Source organism: Rhinolophus ferrumequinum, chromosome 24 (assembly GCF_004115265.2).
Source record: "Rhinolophus ferrumequinum isolate MPI-CBG mRhiFer1 chromosome 24, mRhiFer1_v1.p, whole genome shotgun sequence".
Classification (NCBI taxonomy): domain Eukaryota; kingdom Metazoa; phylum Chordata; class Mammalia; order Chiroptera; family Rhinolophidae; genus Rhinolophus; species Rhinolophus ferrumequinum.
In genome coordinates, this window is record NC_046307.1 from 38,094,672 (window position 1) to 38,116,833 (window position 22,162).

At 41.7% G+C, this 22,162-nt stretch overlaps 1 protein-coding gene across 9 annotated transcripts in view; it reads right to left on the reverse strand.

Moving 5' to 3' along the window:
* FBXW11 (F-box and WD repeat domain containing 11) overlaps positions 1–22,120 on the reverse strand; it is a 102,119-nt gene extending 79,999 nt beyond the window's left edge. For 3 of the 9 annotated variants that reach the window (XM_033096148.1, XM_033096150.1, XM_033096146.1), the window contains exons 1-2: positions 21,720–21,886; positions 13,157–13,316 (exon numbers count right to left, since the gene is read on the reverse strand). Coding sequence is in view for 6 of the 9 variants with exons in the window: in XM_033096147.1 (XP_032952038.1) it covers positions 21,720–21,764 (45 nt within the window). In the remaining 3 variants the exon portion in view is untranslated. Of the gene's footprint in view, positions 1–13,156; positions 13,317–21,719 lie in introns of all 9 variants that reach the window. The other 6 variants (XM_033096145.1, XM_033096142.1, XM_033096143.1 and 3 more) reach the window with 4 other exon arrangements.
* Positions 22,121–22,162: the final 42 nt, after the last annotated feature.

The following is a 22,162-nucleotide window of genomic DNA, read 5'->3' on the forward strand; positions in this document are numbered from 1 at the left end:
TTCTAATAAGGAACTGACTGTGCAGTGAGGGATTATGTAATCCACTTATCAATTACAACTAGTTCACAGCTCTGAAGGAAAAGAACGATGCTGTAAGAACATGACGGGCTCTCACCTGTAGGGACGGACACCGAGGGGACCCAGACACTGAGAAATAAATGCTTGAGCTCAGCTCTAAAGGACAAGCAGAGGTTAACCAGGCGAGAAAGGAGGAAAGGGTGAAGACACCCGGATAACAAATGATAATGTTTGTTATGTCAAGACAGAATCTGGTGCACTGGAGAAATGGAGTTGGGAGGAGGGCAGAATCGCTGCGACTGAAGTGCAAAAGGTAGTGTGAAAAAGAGCAAAAACTGACAAGACTTTGGAGGTGTCCAGGTTGGGGTTTCTGCCTGATGCCAACTGAAATCATCAAAGGAACAGCCAAATGAAAGGCCATGTACATTGGCGCTGGAAACCTGACAAGGGTGCCCCTGGGCTGGAAATAGGGTTCACTGCACATAAACAAAGAGAGGCCGACGTGAAAGTGGCAAGACTTCCAGAACCTCGCCTCCCAGCTCAAAGCCAAAGGCCAGTAGGAGCGAGTGTCCTTGAAGCAGACAGTGAGGCCCAGTGTGATTGGGTCTGAAGGGCTTCATCAAGAGCATTTGGAGACAGGGCCCAACCACAGCAGGGAGGGAACCTGGCTTAAGCTTGCCGTGATCAGTGTGCTGAGTAAAGCCGGTGCTTCAGCAGCGGACCTCCAATAAAAAACGGCCACTCCGCATCACAAAGGGCAGCCCTGCTCCAGCCACCACAAACTCAGAAATTCCGTACCCTGGGGACTTCCTTCCCCCATGCTCCCCAAATGCACCTGGATCTAGAATCAGCAGAGTAGAACCACGACTCACCTAAACATTTTCCCCTTTTCCTAAAAGAAATACAGATAGCCACAGAGAAATATGTCCAGTATCATTGGTAATTAAACAATTTTTTAATTTCTTTCACCAAATCGATGTTTTTAAATTATTAACACCCTAAAATGGCAAAAACGTTTTTGCCAAAAAAAAGACTTGAAGAGGCACAAAAGACCTGAAGAGCACTTTCACTGGGAGTATAGAAAGTGCCTAAAATCTGCCTATATAAAATACACATGCTCTTAAAAATGTGTACACCCTTTCATTCAACAATTCCACCTCTTAGAATTTATCCCAAGGTAATACTCACCGATGCACTCAAAGATTAACCTATAAGAAGGAGCAATCCAGCTTAAGCTGCTATGAATTAGATAACTTATATGTCTAATAAAGGAGTAGTTTCACTAGTTAGCCATTTGTACATTCATATACATTAGGCACCCCTTCAAAATAGTATAAAGAAATATATAATGGTTCAGAAAGATGCCACAAATATCGTTGAGTTTTAAAAGCAGTTTGCAAAACAATTTTAGGTATGAAAAATATATATGAAACATACATGAAAGAAAAAATACGTATATGAAGCGAGGGCAGTACATCAAATATTAATAGTCATCAGGGGAACTTTTTGTTCTTTTTGTTTCTTATTTTACATTATTTTTATTTTAAAATGTTCTAAAATAAACATGGATTACTTCTATTAAAAGAAAATATAAATTTCTTATTCAACAATTTTTTCAATATTTTTTAAATATATGTGTAAATAACAACACTGGCTAATTGGATAATCATATGGGGGAAAATGAATCTTGATCCCTAGCTCAGCCATTAAAAAATTTATTTTGAGATAGTAAAACCATAAAGCTAAAAGAAAACATAGACTATCTTCAAGACCTTAGGGTAAGCAAAAATTTCTTTAATAGGACACAAAAAAACAGTAACTACGAAAGTATTAATTAGACTTCATTAGTGTTAAGACCTTTCGTCTATCAAAAAACAGTACTAAGACACTGAAAAAGCAAGCAACAGAACAGGAGAACAAGTCTGCAATGTGTGTGTCTGGCAAAGAACGTTTCCAGACTATTATAAAGAATGCCCACAAATCAGTAAGGAAAAGACAACTGAAGTTTTTTTAAGGGTCAAAAGACTTGAAGAGGCACTTCTCAAAGAGAATATCTAAATGGCCAACAAGTAAATGAAAAAAAATTCTCAACATCATTGGTCATTAGGGAAATCACAACGAGACACGACTTCACACCTATCGCAATGGATAAAACTGACTGACAATCCCAAGTGCTGAAGAGGATGGAGAGCAACTGGAAAGCTCAGATACTGTGGGAGGAACTGCAGGAATGGCACAACCACTGTGAGAGAAGATCTGGTAGGTTTTTGAAAAACTAAACATACATCTACACTCTATCCCAGCAATTCCACTTCTAGGTATACCGAGGAGAAAAGAAATCTCCCAGCAAAAATTTGAACGCAAATGTTCAAACAAGCTTTATTCATAACAGTCAAATAGTGGAAACAACCTAAATATTCATCAGCAGGAGAATGGATAAACAAAACTGTTGCGTATTTGTGTAACGTAATACTGCTCAGCAAAAAAAAAACGGGAACAAGCAACTGATACAGCAAGAATGAATTACAAAACATACGCTGGGCAAAATAAGCCAAACATAGTATGAGTACATGCAGGATATGCATGCTGTACAATTCCATCTATATGAAATTCTAGAACACGAACGCACAACAAACCTAGTTACAGAAAGCAGGTTAGTTGAGGCCAGAGATGGAATGCGGGAACTGCAAAGAGGAATGAGGGTAAAAATGCTCTGTATCTTGATTCTGGAAGTGGTTATATGAGTGTATACAGTTCTCAGAACTCACACAGAGCACTTAAATGAGTGCATGTTATTGCATGGAAACAATACCTCAATAAAGCTGATTGAATAAAAAACAAACAAAACCACAATAGAGATACTATTACACATCCATGGGAATGGCTAAAAGTGAAAGGACTGGCAAAACCAAGGGGTGACTGGAACTCTCCACCCTATGAATGTGTAAATCGGCACAAGCACTTGGAAAACAGTTACGCATTATCTACTGAAGCTAAACATATGTCTAACCCACCACCCAGGAATTCCACTCTGGGGTTTTCATAACTGATAGAACCAAGTGCTTATGTCCACCTTAGAAGTGTTATTCACCATAGCAGCCCCAAATTGGAAACAACCCAACTAATTCATCAACAGTAAAATAAACAAACCATGGACTATATATACAATGGAATAATGCAGAAGGGGAAAAGACTACTGTGGGCCGGCCTGGTGGCTCAGGCGGTTGGAGCGCAGTGCTCCTAACGCTGAGATTGCTGGTTCGATTCCCACATGGGCCAGTGAGCTGCGCCCTCTACAGCTAAGCTCTCCCTGGAGCTGGGCTGCTGTGAGCTGCTATGGGCTGTCCACCATGGTGACCAACGGTCTGGCGGGAGGCCTCAAGGCTCATAATAACCAGCATGGGCCAGGGAGCTGTGTCCTACACAACCACACTGAGAAAGAATGGCTTGAACCGGAGTTGGGAGGGAGGCGGAAGAAGGGAGAAAAAGAAAAAAAAGAACTGTTACTACAAAATAGGTGAATTGCACAGATGTAATAATGAGCAGGGGGAGGGAACACAAGAGTATATGCTGCACATTCCCTTTACATAAAATCCCCAAACAGCCCTCAGGAGGCCAGAATACACCTCTGCGAGGGTTTACTGCCTGGGTGAGGCACAGACAAGAGGAAGCCCTCACGGGGCTCTGGAAATGCTCGTTATCTTGATGCGGGTAGTGGTTACACAGTGTGGTATACACATACATAAAAATTCATTGCACTGTACACTTACGATTTGTGTTCTATACTACACGTAAGTTATATACAGTAAAACACACACACACGCTTTAACTAGGATTTGTTCATCCCTTGAAACTGGAAGCTCATCACAGTATCCAGGTGAGGTTTCTGTCAGTGAGTCACTCTCCCTCCCGGCCTAGTCATTTCCATGTTCTTCCCGTCTCTGCCAGACTCCCTGAGCTGGTGGCGCTACACGAAACTGGAATGATGGCACTGACCACGGGACTGGACAAAGTCATGCCCCACCCAGACAGGGAAGACTTCCAAAATACTTATTCACAGGACAGACAGGCTTAATACAGGCATAATTTTAAGTGTACGGGATAGTCCCTTGTCAATTCATTATCTTTTTGATTAACTGCATGCAGAGACTGTGGGGAAAATACACGCAGCCAGCTCTTTGAAAATAAGTATATAGTACTGCTAATATCTTTGCTTGAAAACTTAGTTCTATAATTACAGTCATGCACCACTCAACAACGGGGAAATGCTGTAAGAAACGCAGCATGGTGCGAACTTACGCAAACCTAGATGGTACAGCCTACCTAGGCTACCTAGTACCGCTGCTTATTGCTCTGCAGGGGAAGAAAAATGTTTTCCTCTGCCTTTCTAGGTTCTTGGCTGAGATATCCCTATAATAAAAGACAGATTCAAAGGAGAAAAACAGACAACACATATACCTCCTGTATACATGGGAGACACCCAGGAAAACTTGAGTAACTCCCCAAAATGGCAGAAGTCACCAGCTGAAGACAAAAAATGTTGGGGGTGGACGAGTCAGTTATGGGCGGTTGGTTACCAGGAAGCGCAGAGGCAACAAGGGTCAAGCTGAGTAGATTTAAGTCTTTGTCTTCTGCATACATTAGAGTTTCTAGAGATAGTCATCCCTGTCGTCCTGTTACAGCCAGGGAGACACCCTCACAAATGTAAATGCCTTTTATAAAGGGTAACTTCTCCATGGTTTTCAGAGCTTCTCCCATGTCTGCTGTTTCTTAAAATTAACCAGCCTAAAATAACTTTATGCCAAATAGACCTATTTGGGAGGGACACATTCTATGTTCCCTGGCTATAAACCTGAACAGCATGTTACTGTACTGAATACTGTAGACGACTGTAACACAAGGCAAGTATGTGTGTCATGTCTGGCACTACGACATTACAATGACGACAGTGTGACGAGGTGACAGAAATTTTTCAGTTCCATTATAATCTTATGGGAACATCATGTATGAGATCATCGATGACCAAAACGTGTTATGTGGTGTATGACTGTAGAAGGAAAATGATTTTTTTAAGTCACAATATAAATTTTCACTTTATATACACAATTTTCAGAAATAAAACCAGGTCACTTAGTTTTTTGAAAGCATGTCATTTGCATATTGTAAAACTATACACAGTAACAACCACCATGAAACTATTACTACTGTCTTCCAAAATTAAACAGTGCACCATAAAAACGTGGCTAACTTCTAGAAACTGATTTATGAACAAAAGCTTTTTCAACATAGGACTTCAAGTTTTAATATAGTCAAATTTACATTCTTGTCAATACACACATACACATACTCATATCTATCAATACAATCTATACATTCTATATTTAAAATGTCTCATTTCCTCCTCTTCACAACCATCTGTTACTATCTTGTCATTTCTTCCCTGGAATATTCCAACAGTCTGCTAATTGGTCTCCCTGCTGCAATGCATCCTCCAAACTGGCTGCCAGAGTGAACTTTCTAACGCACGGATCTTGCTCAAACTTTCCTAGTCACCTCTCTTTTCAAACCATACCCCCACCCTCACCCCTCCTCCAATCGCTTCAGGGATCACATGCTCTAAAGCTTGTAGGGCCAAGGAGAAAAAGTAAAGACGGCCTTATAAGGGCTATGGTGACCTGGAGAATGCAAGCCCTGACTCCAAAAGGCAGCCACGCTCAGCTCCAATTTTCAGATGAGACCAGAAATTAGTGTTTTGACATGAAATGTCTCAATTTTTAAAAAATGTATGCAGACTAAATAAAATATACCTGTGGCGCTCTATTAATCCATAGGCTACTAGTTTATAACTTATGACCTAAAAGATAAAGTCCAAGATTTGGTTATAATCTATCTTTGCAAATGTGTCTCTCTCAATCACCGTGTAAACTACTATTGAACAATCCAAAGACCTACTTATCTGTCCCTCCTGGAAAACAATCCACACCACTGCTTGCAGCCACTGCTCAGGGGTAACCTCTGCCATGAAAGCTCTCTCCTGCCCCAATATATCCACATTCATGTCAAAGCTCTGCTCAGGCCTCAAAGGGTCACTTTAAAAGAAGTCCCTTATAACATGTCCTCCCTTTTCTAACTCCAACATACTGTATGTCTACCCCTCGTGATCCTTACCAGTTTTCACAGTATACTGTACTTTTTCTTTTTTTTTTTAAAGGTGTTTTTTTTGTTGTTTTTTTTTTAGATTTTATTGGGGAAGCGGAACAGGACTTTATTGGGGAACAGTGTGTACTTCCAGGACTTTTTTCCAAGTCAAGTTGTCCCTTCAATCTCAGTTGTGGAGGGTGCCGTTCAGCTTCAAGCTGTTGTCCTTTCAGTCTTAGTTGTGGAGGGCGCAGCTCAGCTCCAGGTCCAGTTGCCGTTGCTAGTTGCAGGAGGCACAGCCCACCATCCCTTGCGGGAGTCGAACCGGCAACCTTGTGGTTGAGAGGACGCGTTCCAACCAACTGAGCCATCCGGTAGCTCAGCACCAGCTCAGCTCAAGGTGCCGTGTTCAATCTTAGTCGAGGAATTGAACTGGCAACCTTGTGGTTGAGAGCCCACTGGCCCATGTGGGGATCGAACCGGCAGCCTTCAGAGTTAGGAGCATGGAGCTCTAACCACCTGAGCCACCGGGCCGACCCATACTGTACTTTTTCATGTAAACAACTGCAAGCTTCGGGAAGCAAGGGACACATCTGATTCTGTTCTGTATGCCTCACATTAACAAACAGTGTTTATTCAAGTACATGTTCAATAACGAATAAATAAAGCTATTTATCTGCCTATTTACATGACAATTTGTACCTCCACTTGATGGCCATTACACTGATACAGTCCCTTAGATTTTGAAAATCACAGGGCTAACAGGTTCAGAAAAATATCACCGTAATATTAAATTTGAATCGGAACTAACATGAATTCATGGTCCTATTTAAATATACTTCTTAGCTCTATCCACGAAAAGGTTCTAGAAGCAATGACAACCCAACAGCAATGACTTCGGTTTCTAAAATACCACTGCCCACAAAAAGCAACCGAAGCTTCCTGGAGAAATGGTTGATTCCCGACATGGCGGGAAAGAGACACATGCAGACCAATGGGACCATGTCACAAGGAAGCAGGAGCTACCTTGCAGGGGGTCTCATTAGCCAAATCTGAGCAATGTGATCGTCAATAAAGACTGTCATGAGCTGTTAACACAATGAATGAATAAAAGTCCATGAGCGCATGGTGATCCGCAAAAGAAGGGAGGAGAAACATGGCCTCTGAATGCTGGCTAATAAATGTCGACGGAATGCCAGAAAACCACGATTTTATAACTCCTACTGTAATAACTGATTTCAGGAGCAGGATGCTGAAAGCACTGGGCGCAAGGTTGCAAAGGAACAGGATATTTACAAGGTGCAAAATATCCCATAGCTTCCTTTCCAACAGCAGAGGAGAAAACTGTACCTTTATAATGGAGAAATCTGGCTACTGTCACCTTAGCCAAGGGATCAAATTTAGCATAGCTCATAATGAAATAACCTGTCATTGAGGGCCTGCCAACGTGACTCAATGTGAAGTACACTTCACCTGTGATGAAGCATTCTGGTCAAAATGTTTAACCTAGTTGCAATCAAGCCTCTCACATAATCTCCAGTTTACAGGAAGCACAGGAGTTAGAGAAACAAGTTAAATGACACCATGAGGAAATACTCAAACAAGTTAAGAATGTTGCACATCCTACAGGACAGCTGAGCAGGACTCTTCCAGAGAAATCAATGCCAGGAAGAAAAAGGGCAGAGGAACTGTTCTAAGTGAAAAGAAAGAGAGATAGCCGAATAGAAAGGGTGTATTTTGTTCGGATTCTAGTGTTTTGTTTTGTTTTTAAGAAAGGGTGGGTACTAGAAAAGACATTCTTGGGACAATTAGGAAAATTTAGCTTTTACTGAATATTTGATATTATATTATGGGATTACTTTCATTTTCTTAGTTGTAAAAATAGTACTGTGGTTTCATATATGTATAAAATGTATATGACTATACAAAACAATATGTGGTTATATATGGAGACACATACATGGCTGTGTGTGCGGCTTGAGACAGACACTGCCCTTAGGAGACACGCTAAAATGTTTAGAGAATGAAGTATCATGTTTGCACTTACTTTCAAATTATTTAACAACAAAAAGGGTATGTATTTGGAGGGAGAAAGAAGAGGGAGGAATGGAAGAAGGGAAGGGAAGAGACTGAGAGGGGAACAGAGAAATAATCCAAATATGGCAAAATGTTAACAACTGCTGAATCTAGGTAGAGAGAATATATAGGTGTTTGTTGTAGTGTTTTTTCCAACTCTTCAATATATATGAATTTTTTAATAATAAAGTTATGGGAGAAAAAAGAGAAGACCAATTAAAAAAGCAGTCAGCTTAAAATACGAAGCACCATGAGAGTGTCAGGAAGTTAAGAGCCCTCTCAAGCAAGACCTATGAGAGTAAAAATCGTTGCAGTGTGACTGGAGAGTTATGTGGTAATGTCTATTAGAGTTTTAAAAGCACCTATCCAGTGATGCTTACTCCTCGGAATCTGTCCTCAAGATATATCCTCCATATGTGAAATGACACATACACTAAGTTATTCTTTATGCCACTGTGTGTAATAGCAACAGACTGGAAATCACCTATTAGGTTGGTGCAGAAGTGATTGCGGTTTAAAAGGTTAAAAAAACCACGATTACTTTTGCACCAACCTAATACATGTACGTGTATCAGTCCAGACTGGTTTCACGAATTACATATAGCACATAAACTAAATCAGCATACTCTTTTAAATTATCTATTCAAAAAATTTAAGAGTTCTTTGGGAATGGATATGAAAGATAACCGTGTCATATTTGCGTTTAAAAACATCAAGGTGCAGAAAGATGTGTACAGCGCACACACACACACACACACACACCCCCCGATGAAGACTACACAAGAATGTGGTTGAGTAGCTGGAGCTACAGGGAATGGGAGACTTTCTTCCTGTGTGCTCCTTTTTGCACCTTATGAATTTTGTACCAGAGACATAATGTATTCAAAAAAAATTGTTGTGTTAAGTATCAACTGACTGTAGCTGTAATGAACTCTTCACACCTCCATGCTTTCATTACCAAAACCTAATTACAGTGGAGTTACAGTTCACCTGGGAATTAGGGTCTGAAGTCCGTGCGTACAGTGAAAATAGCACATAGTAAAAGTTTGCCTTAAAAATCCCTTAAATATATACCACACTGGACCGGCACAACATCTCAGTAATTCCAACACAGCTAATTTTCGCTCCAGCACATGAACAGTTCACTGTTTCTTCAACTGACTAGAGGCTCAAAGAGCTGGCTTGTACTTAGGCCTCATGTTGTGATGTTAAAAATGTGTGTCTTCAAAATACCACACTCACAGCCGCCGCAGCCAGACGAGAAGGATTTAGGAATTGAGACAGGCTGAGAGAAGAGCAGACTTCCATTTCCATCTCACACTGATCCAGAACCTTCACTGTTTAGGTTATTTTCCCTTGCATTTGTCACCAGATGCACAGAACGGGATTTGCATAAATGCACATAAGACATATAGCGATCACATGGAGTTTTTAAACACACATTTCAAAAACTGTACCTCTATTAACTAAACAAACCATTCCAATGGAACAGAAAATCACAACCCAAGCATCACGGGCTAATCTGCCGACAGGAACAGGTTGGACAGAATCCCCAGGTCAAGATGAAAACAAGAGAGGGTAACACCTCTTGACCATCAGATGTGAGCTCACAAGGTCACATGACCTCAGCTGTGGCCAACCCGGGTCTTCACGTTGGCATTCCTGTACGCCGAGAGATAGATTCCTCAATCTGTACTCTGAGGAATCTTATAACCCTGTAAGAAAAATGACCTGCCACTGAGGCGAAATAAAAACTCCCAAACATTTCTCTCCCTGGTCTCTCTGGCAAGCGCCAGGTTACTATCCCTACCGGATACTTCTCAGAGGATTCACCCAGAGGCAACTCAAATTCATTATCAACTGAACTCATTCTTTCTCCCCCAACACCTCGCCAAAATCTACTCTTCTTCTAGTATTCCCTAGCTTGGAAAAGAGAAAAACATCCATCCTGGTGCCTAAGGCAAACATCTACAATTCGTACGTATGCCATCTGTGTCCCCCCCATAACCAATCCCCCAGTTCTGTAGGTCCTCCCACCTACATCTCTTTAAGTCCACCCGCCCCATCTTGCCCACGGTCAATGCTTTGGTTCACCTTCATCGTTGATCACTTGAACTAACTGGTCTCCCTACCTTAGTCTCCTCAATCCATCTTGTACATACCTGAAAAGTTAACAGCTAAATACAAATTTAGCTATGTTACTCTTTCTCCTTTAAGAACAGGGGCAAGAACAAGTCCCCAAGTAATGATATAGTAAGCTAAAAACAAGCTCATTTAATAACATGATGCAATGCAAAGAGAATGTACCACCAGGTGCATTCTTTACGGGAATGTTCCTATTCTACCGCACACTACATGACCAAATTCAGTAAGCTAATACATGTGTTTCCATAGAAAGAGGCCACAAGGAAACACGGAAAATTCTACTGCCTTCTTAGAATCAATAACGAACACAAAATGGATCATAGCAGTGATAAAGGCATCTTAAGGAAAACAAAGGGCTCCTGGACCTGTAAGTCTAGAGGACATTCAAGCTGAATGTACTAACGTGTCTAATTACGAATGCCTTAACTAGGAAAGGCTTTGGGGAGCAAAAGCAAGCACAGAAGCTGAAAGAAGAGGTGCTGACATAGGGAAAACCATCCATCCCTAAAGTAGGCTGAGTAAGGCTGTGTGAGTCCCAGCCCAGCAGGTATCCCACTTCCCTGGTTGAGTCCATGCTAACTAACTAGCTACCTGACCACGATCTGCGCTGGCAGGTGAAGTCTACCTCCGTGAACATTCCCGTCGTTCGGCTTGAGTCTTCAGGTCCCTCTAACTCTTGTTTCTTACGTCAGATTAAACTGGCATATTAATTAAGACCAGGTAAGCAAATCTACTTATATCAGAAACGTTGATATGAATCATGCCATGTCATTACAAATGACTAGAATTCTGGCTTTACACATCCGTCTTGCACACCTGGTTAATGTAAGTCCACCGGTGGGACATGAGCTGCTTTGAGCATGCTCTCCGGATCAGATCTCTAAGGGGGTTAAACCAAGGACGAGACAGGACCTAGGATAGAGGCAAATTCTGAAACTGCGCATGTGGCTATTGAAATGTAAATTAAAATGAAATATTCAGTTCCTCAGTTACTGAAACACATTTCCAAATCGCCACATGTGGCTAGCAGCCTGCCACATGGAACAGCACAGACACGACACATTTTCACTGTCACAGAAAGTTCTATTGGCCAGCACTGCTCTGGAAGCCAACCACAGACTACCCTATCATGAGGCAACGGCCTGCTCTAGTCCTAGAGGGCTAACAGAATCTGAAAGCTAGACTGTTTTCTACAGAAGGTAAGAAATACTCAACAACAATTGTTTCCTTCCCCTTTGCAGTGATTTCTTCAAATCAGAATATACAGCTTCGTCTTCAGGATTTCTGCCCCTCTTGATCACTGGATGATACTCTGAACCAGAGATGGACCAGCACAGAGCTTAGAATTACATTCTCTGAAGCCAGTACCTCATCTCTGTCTCATACGGAGACACGTGACCTTGAACATATTAGTACCTATCTCACTGGGTTACTATGAATATAAAATGAGTCTAGACATTTAAAGTGCCTAGAATTGTGCTCAACACAAAGTAAAGCGCCCGCTAAGTGTTAACTGGTATTATTTCTACCACTACCATCCTGACAGCTCTTTAGATGACAAGGGTGAAAAATGCTCACCCAGGAGAATTATTAGCAAATATAAAGGAATTAATTAAAAGAAGGATCACAAAGTCAGTGTCTATGATAAAAGGAAATTCTTTTAAGATAAAAGGAATGAATAAAAGAGTGTTAAATACCGAAAAAGTCATGTTTTCAAGAAAATTTCCCAACAATGTCTTACTTGTAGGACTAATAAACCACAGGTCAAAAGAAGTCTACATAATAAACTACTGAGCTACTTAACCAATACAAACTAAGGAGGAACTGAAAAATTCTAGTAAGTTTGAGTTCACTAGACCAAATGATACTTCCCTGTATGAAACGTGTTTTGACATTTAAATGCACTGCCTCTCTTAGACTCCCTAAGTTACCTCTATGTTTGCTTGATGAACTGACTGAAGCTCTTCTAATATTTTCAGTGAGCAGGGAGAGCACCAGATATAATTAAAATACCACAGCAAACAACAATCCACCTTGTGTTCTCCGAGTGGAAACCTGTTGGAAACCACTGCGCCTTGCTCTTCCAGACGGGCAATTTGAAAAGCCAGAAGTCGAAGTACAAACTTCAGCTGTAGTCAGAGGGAAAGAGGCAGAGCTTCGGAGCCACGTGGGCCCAGGCTTAAAGCCTGGCTCTGCCGCTGACTTCCTAGCTGTATGACCCTGGGCAACTTGTGTTTACTTAATGCTCACGAGCTTCATTTCACTCTCTGTGAAATACAGGTACGGCATATGCCAGGTGAATAAGCAATATATGGAAAGAGCTTACAATAGTACCTGGCACTTAGCAGTTGCTACGTTCATAAATCTTCCCGAGAAGGCCCTCAAAGAGTCCTGAGAATAAAAGACCACTGCTTTACATGGTAACTACAAAAACTATTTTGACCAGGTATTAGCTATAAATCGTGAGATGAATGCCTCAAAATTATCATTTGTTTTCTGTGTTTTACGAGCAGTTCCCCAAACAAAACTCCCTGCTAGACTATTACCATAAACCACCTCAGCCTATAATAGAAATAAAACCACACCTTTTACACTGAAAGTTTTTACTGGCACTTCTGCCACATATACCTTCTTCACTAGTCCACATCCAAACAGGAACACTAAGCACAAATATCTAACATTTCCCCTACTAATGGAGAAAGTAAAGATGTTTTGTTTTTCAGTTTCTTTCAGTGAGTTGATTTCCACAAAAACAAAACAATGCAGGGTAATTGCTTACCTGGGAAATATTTTGTACTTCAGAGCCACCAATCCAGAATGAAGGGAGATTCCCTTTCAGACTAGTCTGACAAAAGACAGCAGTCAAGCAGCTTCCAAGATGCTTTCCGTTTACTGTAGCCAGCTTTCTTCAACAAAATCCCAAACATGCACTTCGGTAACTGTTGAAAGACAGAAAGCAATCCATACACCCACCATGGCACCAGCGGCAAAGGATAGCCACCAGGAAATGGAAGGAAGGGTCAATGGAATGGTGGATCTGAGGTACAGAAGAGAGTTACGACCCCTGCGTAAGCTATTTGGATAATAGGTCTGCAGCGGCATTCCTCACCACTGTGTTGAGAGAAGGATAAGAAATTCTACATGGCCAAGGCTTACATCCCTAATATTAATATGATAAATATCATGCAATTTCCAAATGAGACAAGCTAAAAGCTTCCACTATTAGCCACATAAATTGTCCCAGACCATTCGGCTACAATGCACGTCCTTATGTGTTTTCTAAGCTCCTCCACCATTACCAAAAGTTTGTCAGCCAAAATTAATGACATGGGAGGGATGAAATACCTCCCAAGAAAGATATTTCTTTAAGCACCTAACAAGAAATCTTGTGGTTTGCTACATGTAAGACATCAAATCTACACGTTACCCAAATCTTCAAACCTCAGCTGAAACACAGGACATTTTAAAACACATGACATAATTTTAAGAGTGAACTTTTGATTCAGTAAAGGCCAATCCATACAATGGCCAGTCGTTGGGTAAACTAGAGAAAATAATTAAAAATACTAATAAACAATTTATTAGATGACACCTTTAAATACATAAACCCAGTTCACATTATATCAACGTTCTTTGACTACCATACCAACTTTTCCATTTCACTGCAAATTCTAAACAAACTATAAGGGAGAGAGAAAAAGACATTGAACGGGATGACATGGATAAAAACTTAAAAAAATCAAAAATCAAAAAACTATGAACTTGCACATAAATTTTCTACTTCCTCAACTGCCACACTATTGCCAAGTGTTCTTGCATTAATTAAAATACCTACCTTTACTGAAGAGCTACCAATGGGCCAGTCCCTTTACATTCATTACTCATATTTAATTCTTTAAAAAAAATGAGCAGTAACTTGCCCAAAGTCCCACATCTACCAGGAGGGACAGCCCATGCAAGACCTTTTCACTGAGCACTGCTGCACCCAAGTCCAAGGATTAGAAAAAGGAAACCAAGCTTTACTCTCAAAGGTCCTAAGTTAATTAACATCAGAATGGAGAACTAAAAAATTACAGGAGAGTAAATATTTCAGCCTAGAACTAAAATACAACTGAAATGGATGAGCCATCCTGAACCAGCTAACTCCCTAGACCTTGCCACTTGAAAAAAGCATCTCATTAACACAGCCATGTATTTCTAAGGCCTACGATAATATTAAAACAAAACACAGTATAATGTTGCCCAAGTAGCCCATGTTTATAAGATAAACATAAGATTATGTCTGTGAAGCAGGATCTCAAATCTAGTTGAAACCGAGGAATTTTTAAATTCCAAGAGCTGTTAGTAGTCCATAAACAATGACAAAAGATGTTCTGATTTTTCAGGTTAGGCAAAGCAACTGAAGTGATTAAAATACCAGTCTATGATTAACCTCACCATTAACAATTAGATGGAAATATCTTAATCCCCACAATGTAAAAGAGATCACGGTAAGTAAAATCTCAAGCAAAGAATGAGTGCTCAAGTTTTTCCCATTAAGTGATATTACTCTGGAGCCTAAGAATAAACTAGAAACCCAATTTTGATAAACGCGGCTATGGTGAGTAATGGCTAGCAACTAAGAGCCAAAGCAATATACTCTGCTTTTCAAAGTATGACTTGCTGCTATAACCAAAATGCTGAACAATTATAGCAAAACGGAACCACAACAGTTTGACTAACGAACTCATTTCTGAACCTTTTCCCTGTATGAGTGAGTTAATTTCCCCTCTTCCCTTCTTCACATGAACACTTACTGAATGCAGGCTGTAAGCTAGACAAAGATTAATAGATGCCAGACCAGAAAGGTAAAGACTGAACTCTTCCTGTCTTCTGCCCCTTTCTCTTTGAGTCTCCCAAGCAATCATTTCACAGAACCAAATATATATTTTATTATTAGTTCTCATAAGTGGTTAAGTGTTCTCAATTAATTCTTAAAAGAATAGAAATTAAAAAAAAATCACTCAAGTTCCTTTTTTTCCTCAGTTTCCTCAGTTTTTTCCTCAGTAGAGCTCTCGCTTAACTTTTTCTTCTGTGGATCAGAAGCTTGCGATCAGGGAATGGCTTCCTATATTCATGATACTTGTGTCTGCACATACATTATATTTGCTCTCTACTCACAAAGAGACTTTTTCTCTTTTTACGTGGTAATGTCCCACTGTTTCTCCTTCACAGCTCCCCATTCTGTGTAGGTCGTCTTTGTTGACTAACCTGGAGAGGGAATTTCCTAAAATTGCTTCCTGCTGACATCACAGAACACTGACTGCACTCTTTGAATTTTGTTAAAACAATAGTAAGTAAGATCCAGGTTAGAGATGCCTTACTCGACTGTCAGGTCCTCCCAGTTTGTCTCATTTGCCTACAAAGACAAACTTCCTGTTAGGCAATTGCCATCAGCAGAAACTTCACTGAGGGTAACAAGCACATTCTTGACCAACAGGTTTCTCCCCTTTGTCAACTAATTCAGGGAACAATTCAAACACAACTCAGTAGGAAATCTTGTAGGATACTTACTGCTTATTCTATTAAAGGTCAAATCATCAAGGTTTGCTAAAACAAGAATTCAAAAATCCTAATTTCTTCATCTAGACTAAACCAATCAAGCGTAAATCACAATGCTCAATGTTAATATGACTACTCCCCAGTCACTTTCTACCAGGACCCCTACGACAGGGTTGGGTGGGTTCTCTGTACTTAGAGTACAGGCCTAAGGATGTCTGACTGGTAGTTCTTAGTAAGTGTAACAGTACTTCCCAGATTTCCAAGAGTACTGATTCTGACGATTTCATCATTTTCCCCAAAGATGCCTCATTAAATGTATGGCTAAAAGCAACTGAATTTTAGGCCTCTGTAAAGCTTCACAAATAAATACATGCACGAGTGGGGGGAGGGGGGATTAAAACCTCTTCACACCATCTGTCTTGTGCTTTACAAAACACAGTCCCTGGACTTGTGAGGAAAGCTTCAAGCTTCTCATCACATACCTCTCTCATATAATCCTTCCAGCAACCCAGAGCAATACCTACATTTTCTTATTTTTACAGATAATAAAAAAATCACACAGAAAGGTTGACTTTCTTAAGGTCACACAGCTAGCAAGTGACAGAGCGAAGATACACACTCAGGTGCTCCCCTCGGAAGCCCACGCCCTTTCTGCACAGAACCTTAGAACTTACCGAGTGTTTGGCAGGTGAATTGACAGATATGAAAGGAATCTGGGTCTCCTCAATACTTTGCTATCAACCACTCTCTGAGATGTATGAAAATCAACCTGTACGTGCGGAAACGTCTGTAAATAATGGCGAGAACGTCTATGGATGTCTGCGTGCCACACACCAGGCCTCTTCCCTCTTAGCAGTATTTCTCCTCGCTCTAGGCATCTCCACCCTAGTCTTAAGGTTATCTAAAGGAAATCTTAAAAAGCTTCCACAAGAAAAAAATACCTAACATTAATTTAAATCAATAGGTATCTACTGCGCACCCATAAGGGCTAAGCATTATGAAGGAATCAAAAGGACAATCAGATACAACCTCTGGAAGGGAAGCTCAGACTCGATCAAAGGCTTTTATTAATAGGAAGGTATGGTAAGTCCCGTAACAGGAAGAGATGATTATGAGAATTAGTGATATAGGTGAGAATTTGCAGAGAAGAGGATGGTTAACATACAGGCAGACAGCAATAATGCATGTAAACAATCCACCCAAAAACTCAACATTTATGGAATACCTATTACAAGAAGGCACCGTGAGTTTATCTTTTAATAGCGGACACAAACAGGAAACTACGATACGAGCCTGGAATATGTTAAGCGCCACAAAGATAAATATGAAGTACCAGAATTCATTCATTCACTTAACAAATGATTATCACGTAGGCAGTGCTACAGATATAAAAATGATATCTGTCACCCCAATATAAATTGACATCCTGGGGTAGCATCTAAATTGTGTTTTGAGGGGATAGGATTTTAGCCGAGAGGAGGATTGCTGAGATCTGACCTAAGCCAGAGAACCAACTGTTAGGTCCTTCCCATAAATATCAGTAGCCTTAAATACATGGGCTTAGGTCAGTTCAAATCGGTGCTGACAAAAGAAACAGTGGGAGCAGAATCAGAATAACTCTGGTCTTCCACACTTTGGCTGGACTATAACATAAGTGAGGAACGTGGGTAGAAAAGCCAGAAGGGAGGCTGGCATTGGAATTACTAGGACTTGAAATGCTTTCTCTGCCTTCAAGTGTAAATACCACCAGGTGGACCTCAGGATCCCAGGCACCTCACAGCGCAGAAAAGTTTGTTTCTAGAATTCCCAGGATCAAACAGCATGACTCAGAGGGACATGTGTGCTGTTCTGTGAATCTATGTAATGGGCTAGCGATTCTCAGTTGTCAAGGTCAGCAGCCGTCAGGGCCCAAGAGTGCCTGAGTGCTGCATGCAGGATGTTTCCCCCCTTGTCAAGTCTGGATGTCTAACCTCCTCCAAAGTCAGGGGCATAAATTGATGTATTTGAGCCACAGTCTCTTGAGGAACGTCAATGAGATCCATAAACACTTGTTTGCTTCATTGGGACCCTCCTTTGTCTATATAATCTGCATTTGGTAAATCAGCACAAGGTTAGCCTTACATGAGGGTAAATGATAGAGACAAAGATCCAATTTCTTAAAGGAGTCACTAAACTTTCCCCTTACTCTACTTAGAAAGCCAGTGGTAGGAAGAGGGGTTGGAAATCCAAAAGTTAAAAAAAAAAAAGAAAAGGAAATTTTTCCAGTAACTTCACTTTCTTTTCTTGCATCCCCGTGGCCCTGGGGCCTGCCTGTACTTGAATAGCTCTGAAAATAGCACTGATATCACACCCTCTTAATAAGGTACAATGTATTTTACCTATATTATAACAATTAGCCACTTAAGAGATAAAACAGAAGGGAAATGGCTCACTTAGGGTCACTTAGCAAGGAGGGGAACCATTCAACAGCTAACAATAGAATGCAAACTATTAATTGTGTAAAGGTGGGGGGAGGGGTGCATTCACACCCAAAGAGAAGGCAGGATTCCCCCTTCCAAAACTTCTACCGTCAACTTCTGCTGTCTTCTAATAGAGGATTAACCATCCTTCTCTTCCAGTTCGCAGCAGAGTGCTTTCTAGCAACGAGTGCCTTGAACATGAACTCGTATTCCTAACTCAAGCATTAATAAATATCATGTGATACATAATGCATAGTTTTCATTCTTTCCAGTGAAGTCCACTGCACTAGATGTAGCCTGGTAAACTGTGTATTTCCAAATGGATTACTACTTTTCTACCTCATTAATAATAACAAAAGCTGATACTGAAGCCAGAAGTTTGAAAAACAGTCCCACAAGCTAGGTATAGTATTGGGCCACTACAAGGCCATGAAAATCATTTGGTGGGTAAATTATTCACCATCAGCAATTGTAAATGCAGCGAGTTGTCTGGATCAAGGGTGTATCATCCATGTTAAAGACTGAACCCAATGAGGTAGGTCTGTTGGAAAAGGCTTCTTTGTGGACTCAGCCTCAGGCAGGGGTGGGAGTCACAAAGTAGTTGTATTTTGGAGATTTTAACTATTCTGCTATCACCAGCTTTATTTCCTAGTAGTGAAGAAGTGCAAGGGAAAAAGGAGAAAGAATCAAAATCAAAGTAGAGGAATGAAGATTAAGAAATCAGAGATACCCATGAAGTCTGTTTCCTTTCTTTAATACAGCACACTCTGAAATTATCAAATGGAAGTTACCCTGTTAACCATTAAGTACCAAACTGGTACAGGCCGCACAATGACAAATATTTGAGTATTGAAGCTGACTCATAAAAATCTAAAAATATTTCGTGCTTTAGGCTTTCAAAATACCATCCCTTTAACCCTTTCCCCTCCTTCAATCATGTTATTTTGAAACCAATGTAAAAAATATTTTTAACCTACTTCTGGAAACTGTAATTAAAATACAGTTAATACAGAAAGCCACATGCAATTAGATTTTAAGGCATTATCATTCCTACATCTGCTCCTGGATTTGCTAAATCAGTTAAGTACCTGTGCTACTACCTACTACACTAAAATACATATATGTTTATGAAAAGGGTTGCCTAAGAGTCTTAACTGCTATCCCTTTGAGGGAGTATCAAAATCCATATATAAAAAAAGCCATTTTAAAATTGATTTAGATAACTATTAAACTCTTTCTAAATTCTCTAAGAATCCCAGTTTATAATGTCCTTAAAAGGCTGAAATATTTTTTCAGATCACAGACAAGCACAAGCATGTAAAAATCAAACCTTTTTTAGGTTATAAGTATAGCATAGGAAGCCAGTAAATTTAGGCCTGATTTTTTTTTTTTACAATATACACGAAGACACTAAATAGATTACACTGTGTTTCTTCTCTTTTGAAAATAAAGACATTTTAGTTACTCTTTAAATGAACAGAAATGAAAGGAGCACAGGACAGCCAATTTCAAAGAGGTATCAAGATACAATTTTTTAATATGAATTATTCCTGTTAAGTACATGTATGAACATCCATAAGAATATGTACTATATTTATAATTCTAATTAAGATATTTTACCAAAATAATCCACTACAAAAGTTGCAGAATACCAAACACTTGACTTACAATTATACTGAAGAGGACAAATTACTTAATAAATGAAAATCAAATAAAAAGCCCCAAGTGACAGTATGTATCCCTTAGAAATCAACCACACGTGTGCACACACTTCCTAAACTATCAGAGCTTTTTTTTTTTTTTTAGTTTTCAAGAATGCTGGAGAAGTCTAGTTCTGTGTCTGTGAATTATGCAAAAGCAGCATATATTAAGCTGCCTCCGGATTTATGCTACTGTACTTCCATTTTTAAAACATACATCTCAACTCCCCAAGTACCATCATCCACAGAAACCATGCAGCTATCCAACAGACTTTCAGTGTCACCATTTATTATTTATAGCATTAAATGGGGGAAGTGGCTCTGATGTCACCGACCCTACCCAGTGGAATTACTGACTCAATAAACATTTTCACACTGGAGAAAATCTGGCTAGGAAAACCTTTTGCTGGGTTAAGTAGATTCTTTCACCTTTCCTCTCAACCGTGGGCTAGAAATTGTTACCGTGTTAGGGGACATACAAAAAACTGTCAAGGTTTCCACAGGAAGAAAGCCTGGGCTTGTCCATTTGCTGAAGCAAAGACTTCCTCCTCCCAACTCTCCATAGCCCCGTTTGATTTCTCTGATGTTCAAATTGGCAGGTAATAGCTGCCATGTTTTATTTCTCCCACCGAATCATCCACCAAGTAGCAAATTCTTCGTTTCTACTAGCCACTCTCTTGTGGTCCTGTTTCTAAAAACTCCTTCTGGCTCAAGTCCTTAGGGGGAAGGGGGGAGGGGGTTGGGGCGACCGCGGGGCCAGGAAGTCTGGTCTGGCTACCAATGGTTCCTAACAGAAGAGTTATCGTTTCCCCTGAGGCCTAGGATTCTCCCCCCAACACACACCTTTTTTTTGAGAAGAAAGAACTGACGGCAGTGATGAGGGCAACCCTCCCCCCTTCCTCAATTTCCCAAAGCAGCTCTCGAAAACATGAAGTTACGGTTTCCCTTTCCTGGAAGATGGAATCCAGAGTACCTGGGGCCTTGCTATGCAAACATCCCTCTCGGCCCAGTAGGAAACCCTTTGTCCGAGAAGCCGGACATCAAAGGGGCCCGGGAAAGAGACCCCTTCTCCGTCACCACCTCAAACCCGAGAGCTCCCCACCTCCACCCCTGTAGGGCCTATCCCGGCATCCACACAGCCCTAGGTTGGGGACAGGGGGCTGAGACCCCGCACTAGGTCGCGGAGGCCAAGGCCCTGATCCATCTCCTCCGTATCCCCTCCCACCACCTCATTCGGCCTGACTGGGGCTTTCAAGAGCGGTGCAGGCCTGGGCCGGGGAAATAGAGGAGGAAAAAAAAATTAACGAATCCCCTTCTAAGAAAAGGAGAATGGGATGCTACAGCGAGTATGAGTTACGGCCACAGCAGAAGCGAGCGAGGATCGTTCGAGAGATGGGCCCGGAGACAGGATAAGGGGAGGAGAACCGAGGGGCAGGGAGGGGGCCGGACCAGGTCCGGCCTGAGATCTCGAGGGATCCGGAGGAACCGCTCCCGGCCCGAGGCCAGGGAAGGCAGGGGGCCCAGGTCGGGGCCGAAACGGCGGGGAAGGGCCAGGGCCGGCCTCGCGCCGGACCCTGAGATGGGCAGGCCCGCCCGGGGCCGGACGGACGGAAGAACAGACGGTCCAGCGGGCCGCACTCACCATGAGCTCGATGGTCTTGTCCTCAATCACCGAGTCGGGCTCCATGGCGGCCCCGCCTCGCTCTCCCCGCGCAGCAGCGAACGGCCCGGGCGGAGGAGGCGACGGCGGAGGCGGCAGAGGCGGAGGCGGTAATCGCACCCACTCTAGCTGCCAGCCCGCCCGGGCCGCCGGCAGCTCCGCCCTCCCCCTCGGCGAACGCACTACGCCGACAGGACTACCGCTCCCAGCAGGCGCCGCGTGCCCGCCAAGCGTTGTGGGAATGAAAAGCCGACACCCGGCCAATCTCTCCTGGCAGCGCGAAGCTGAATTCTGCGGCGAAAGTGGCACTGAATCGTGAATGCGGAACGTTCAGACCGCAAGAATCACGGGCTCCCACCGGGTAGGGCCTTGGGAGCCCCGCCACTACATGTCCCCGAAAGCCCTGCGCGCGGGTTCTGCTTCCG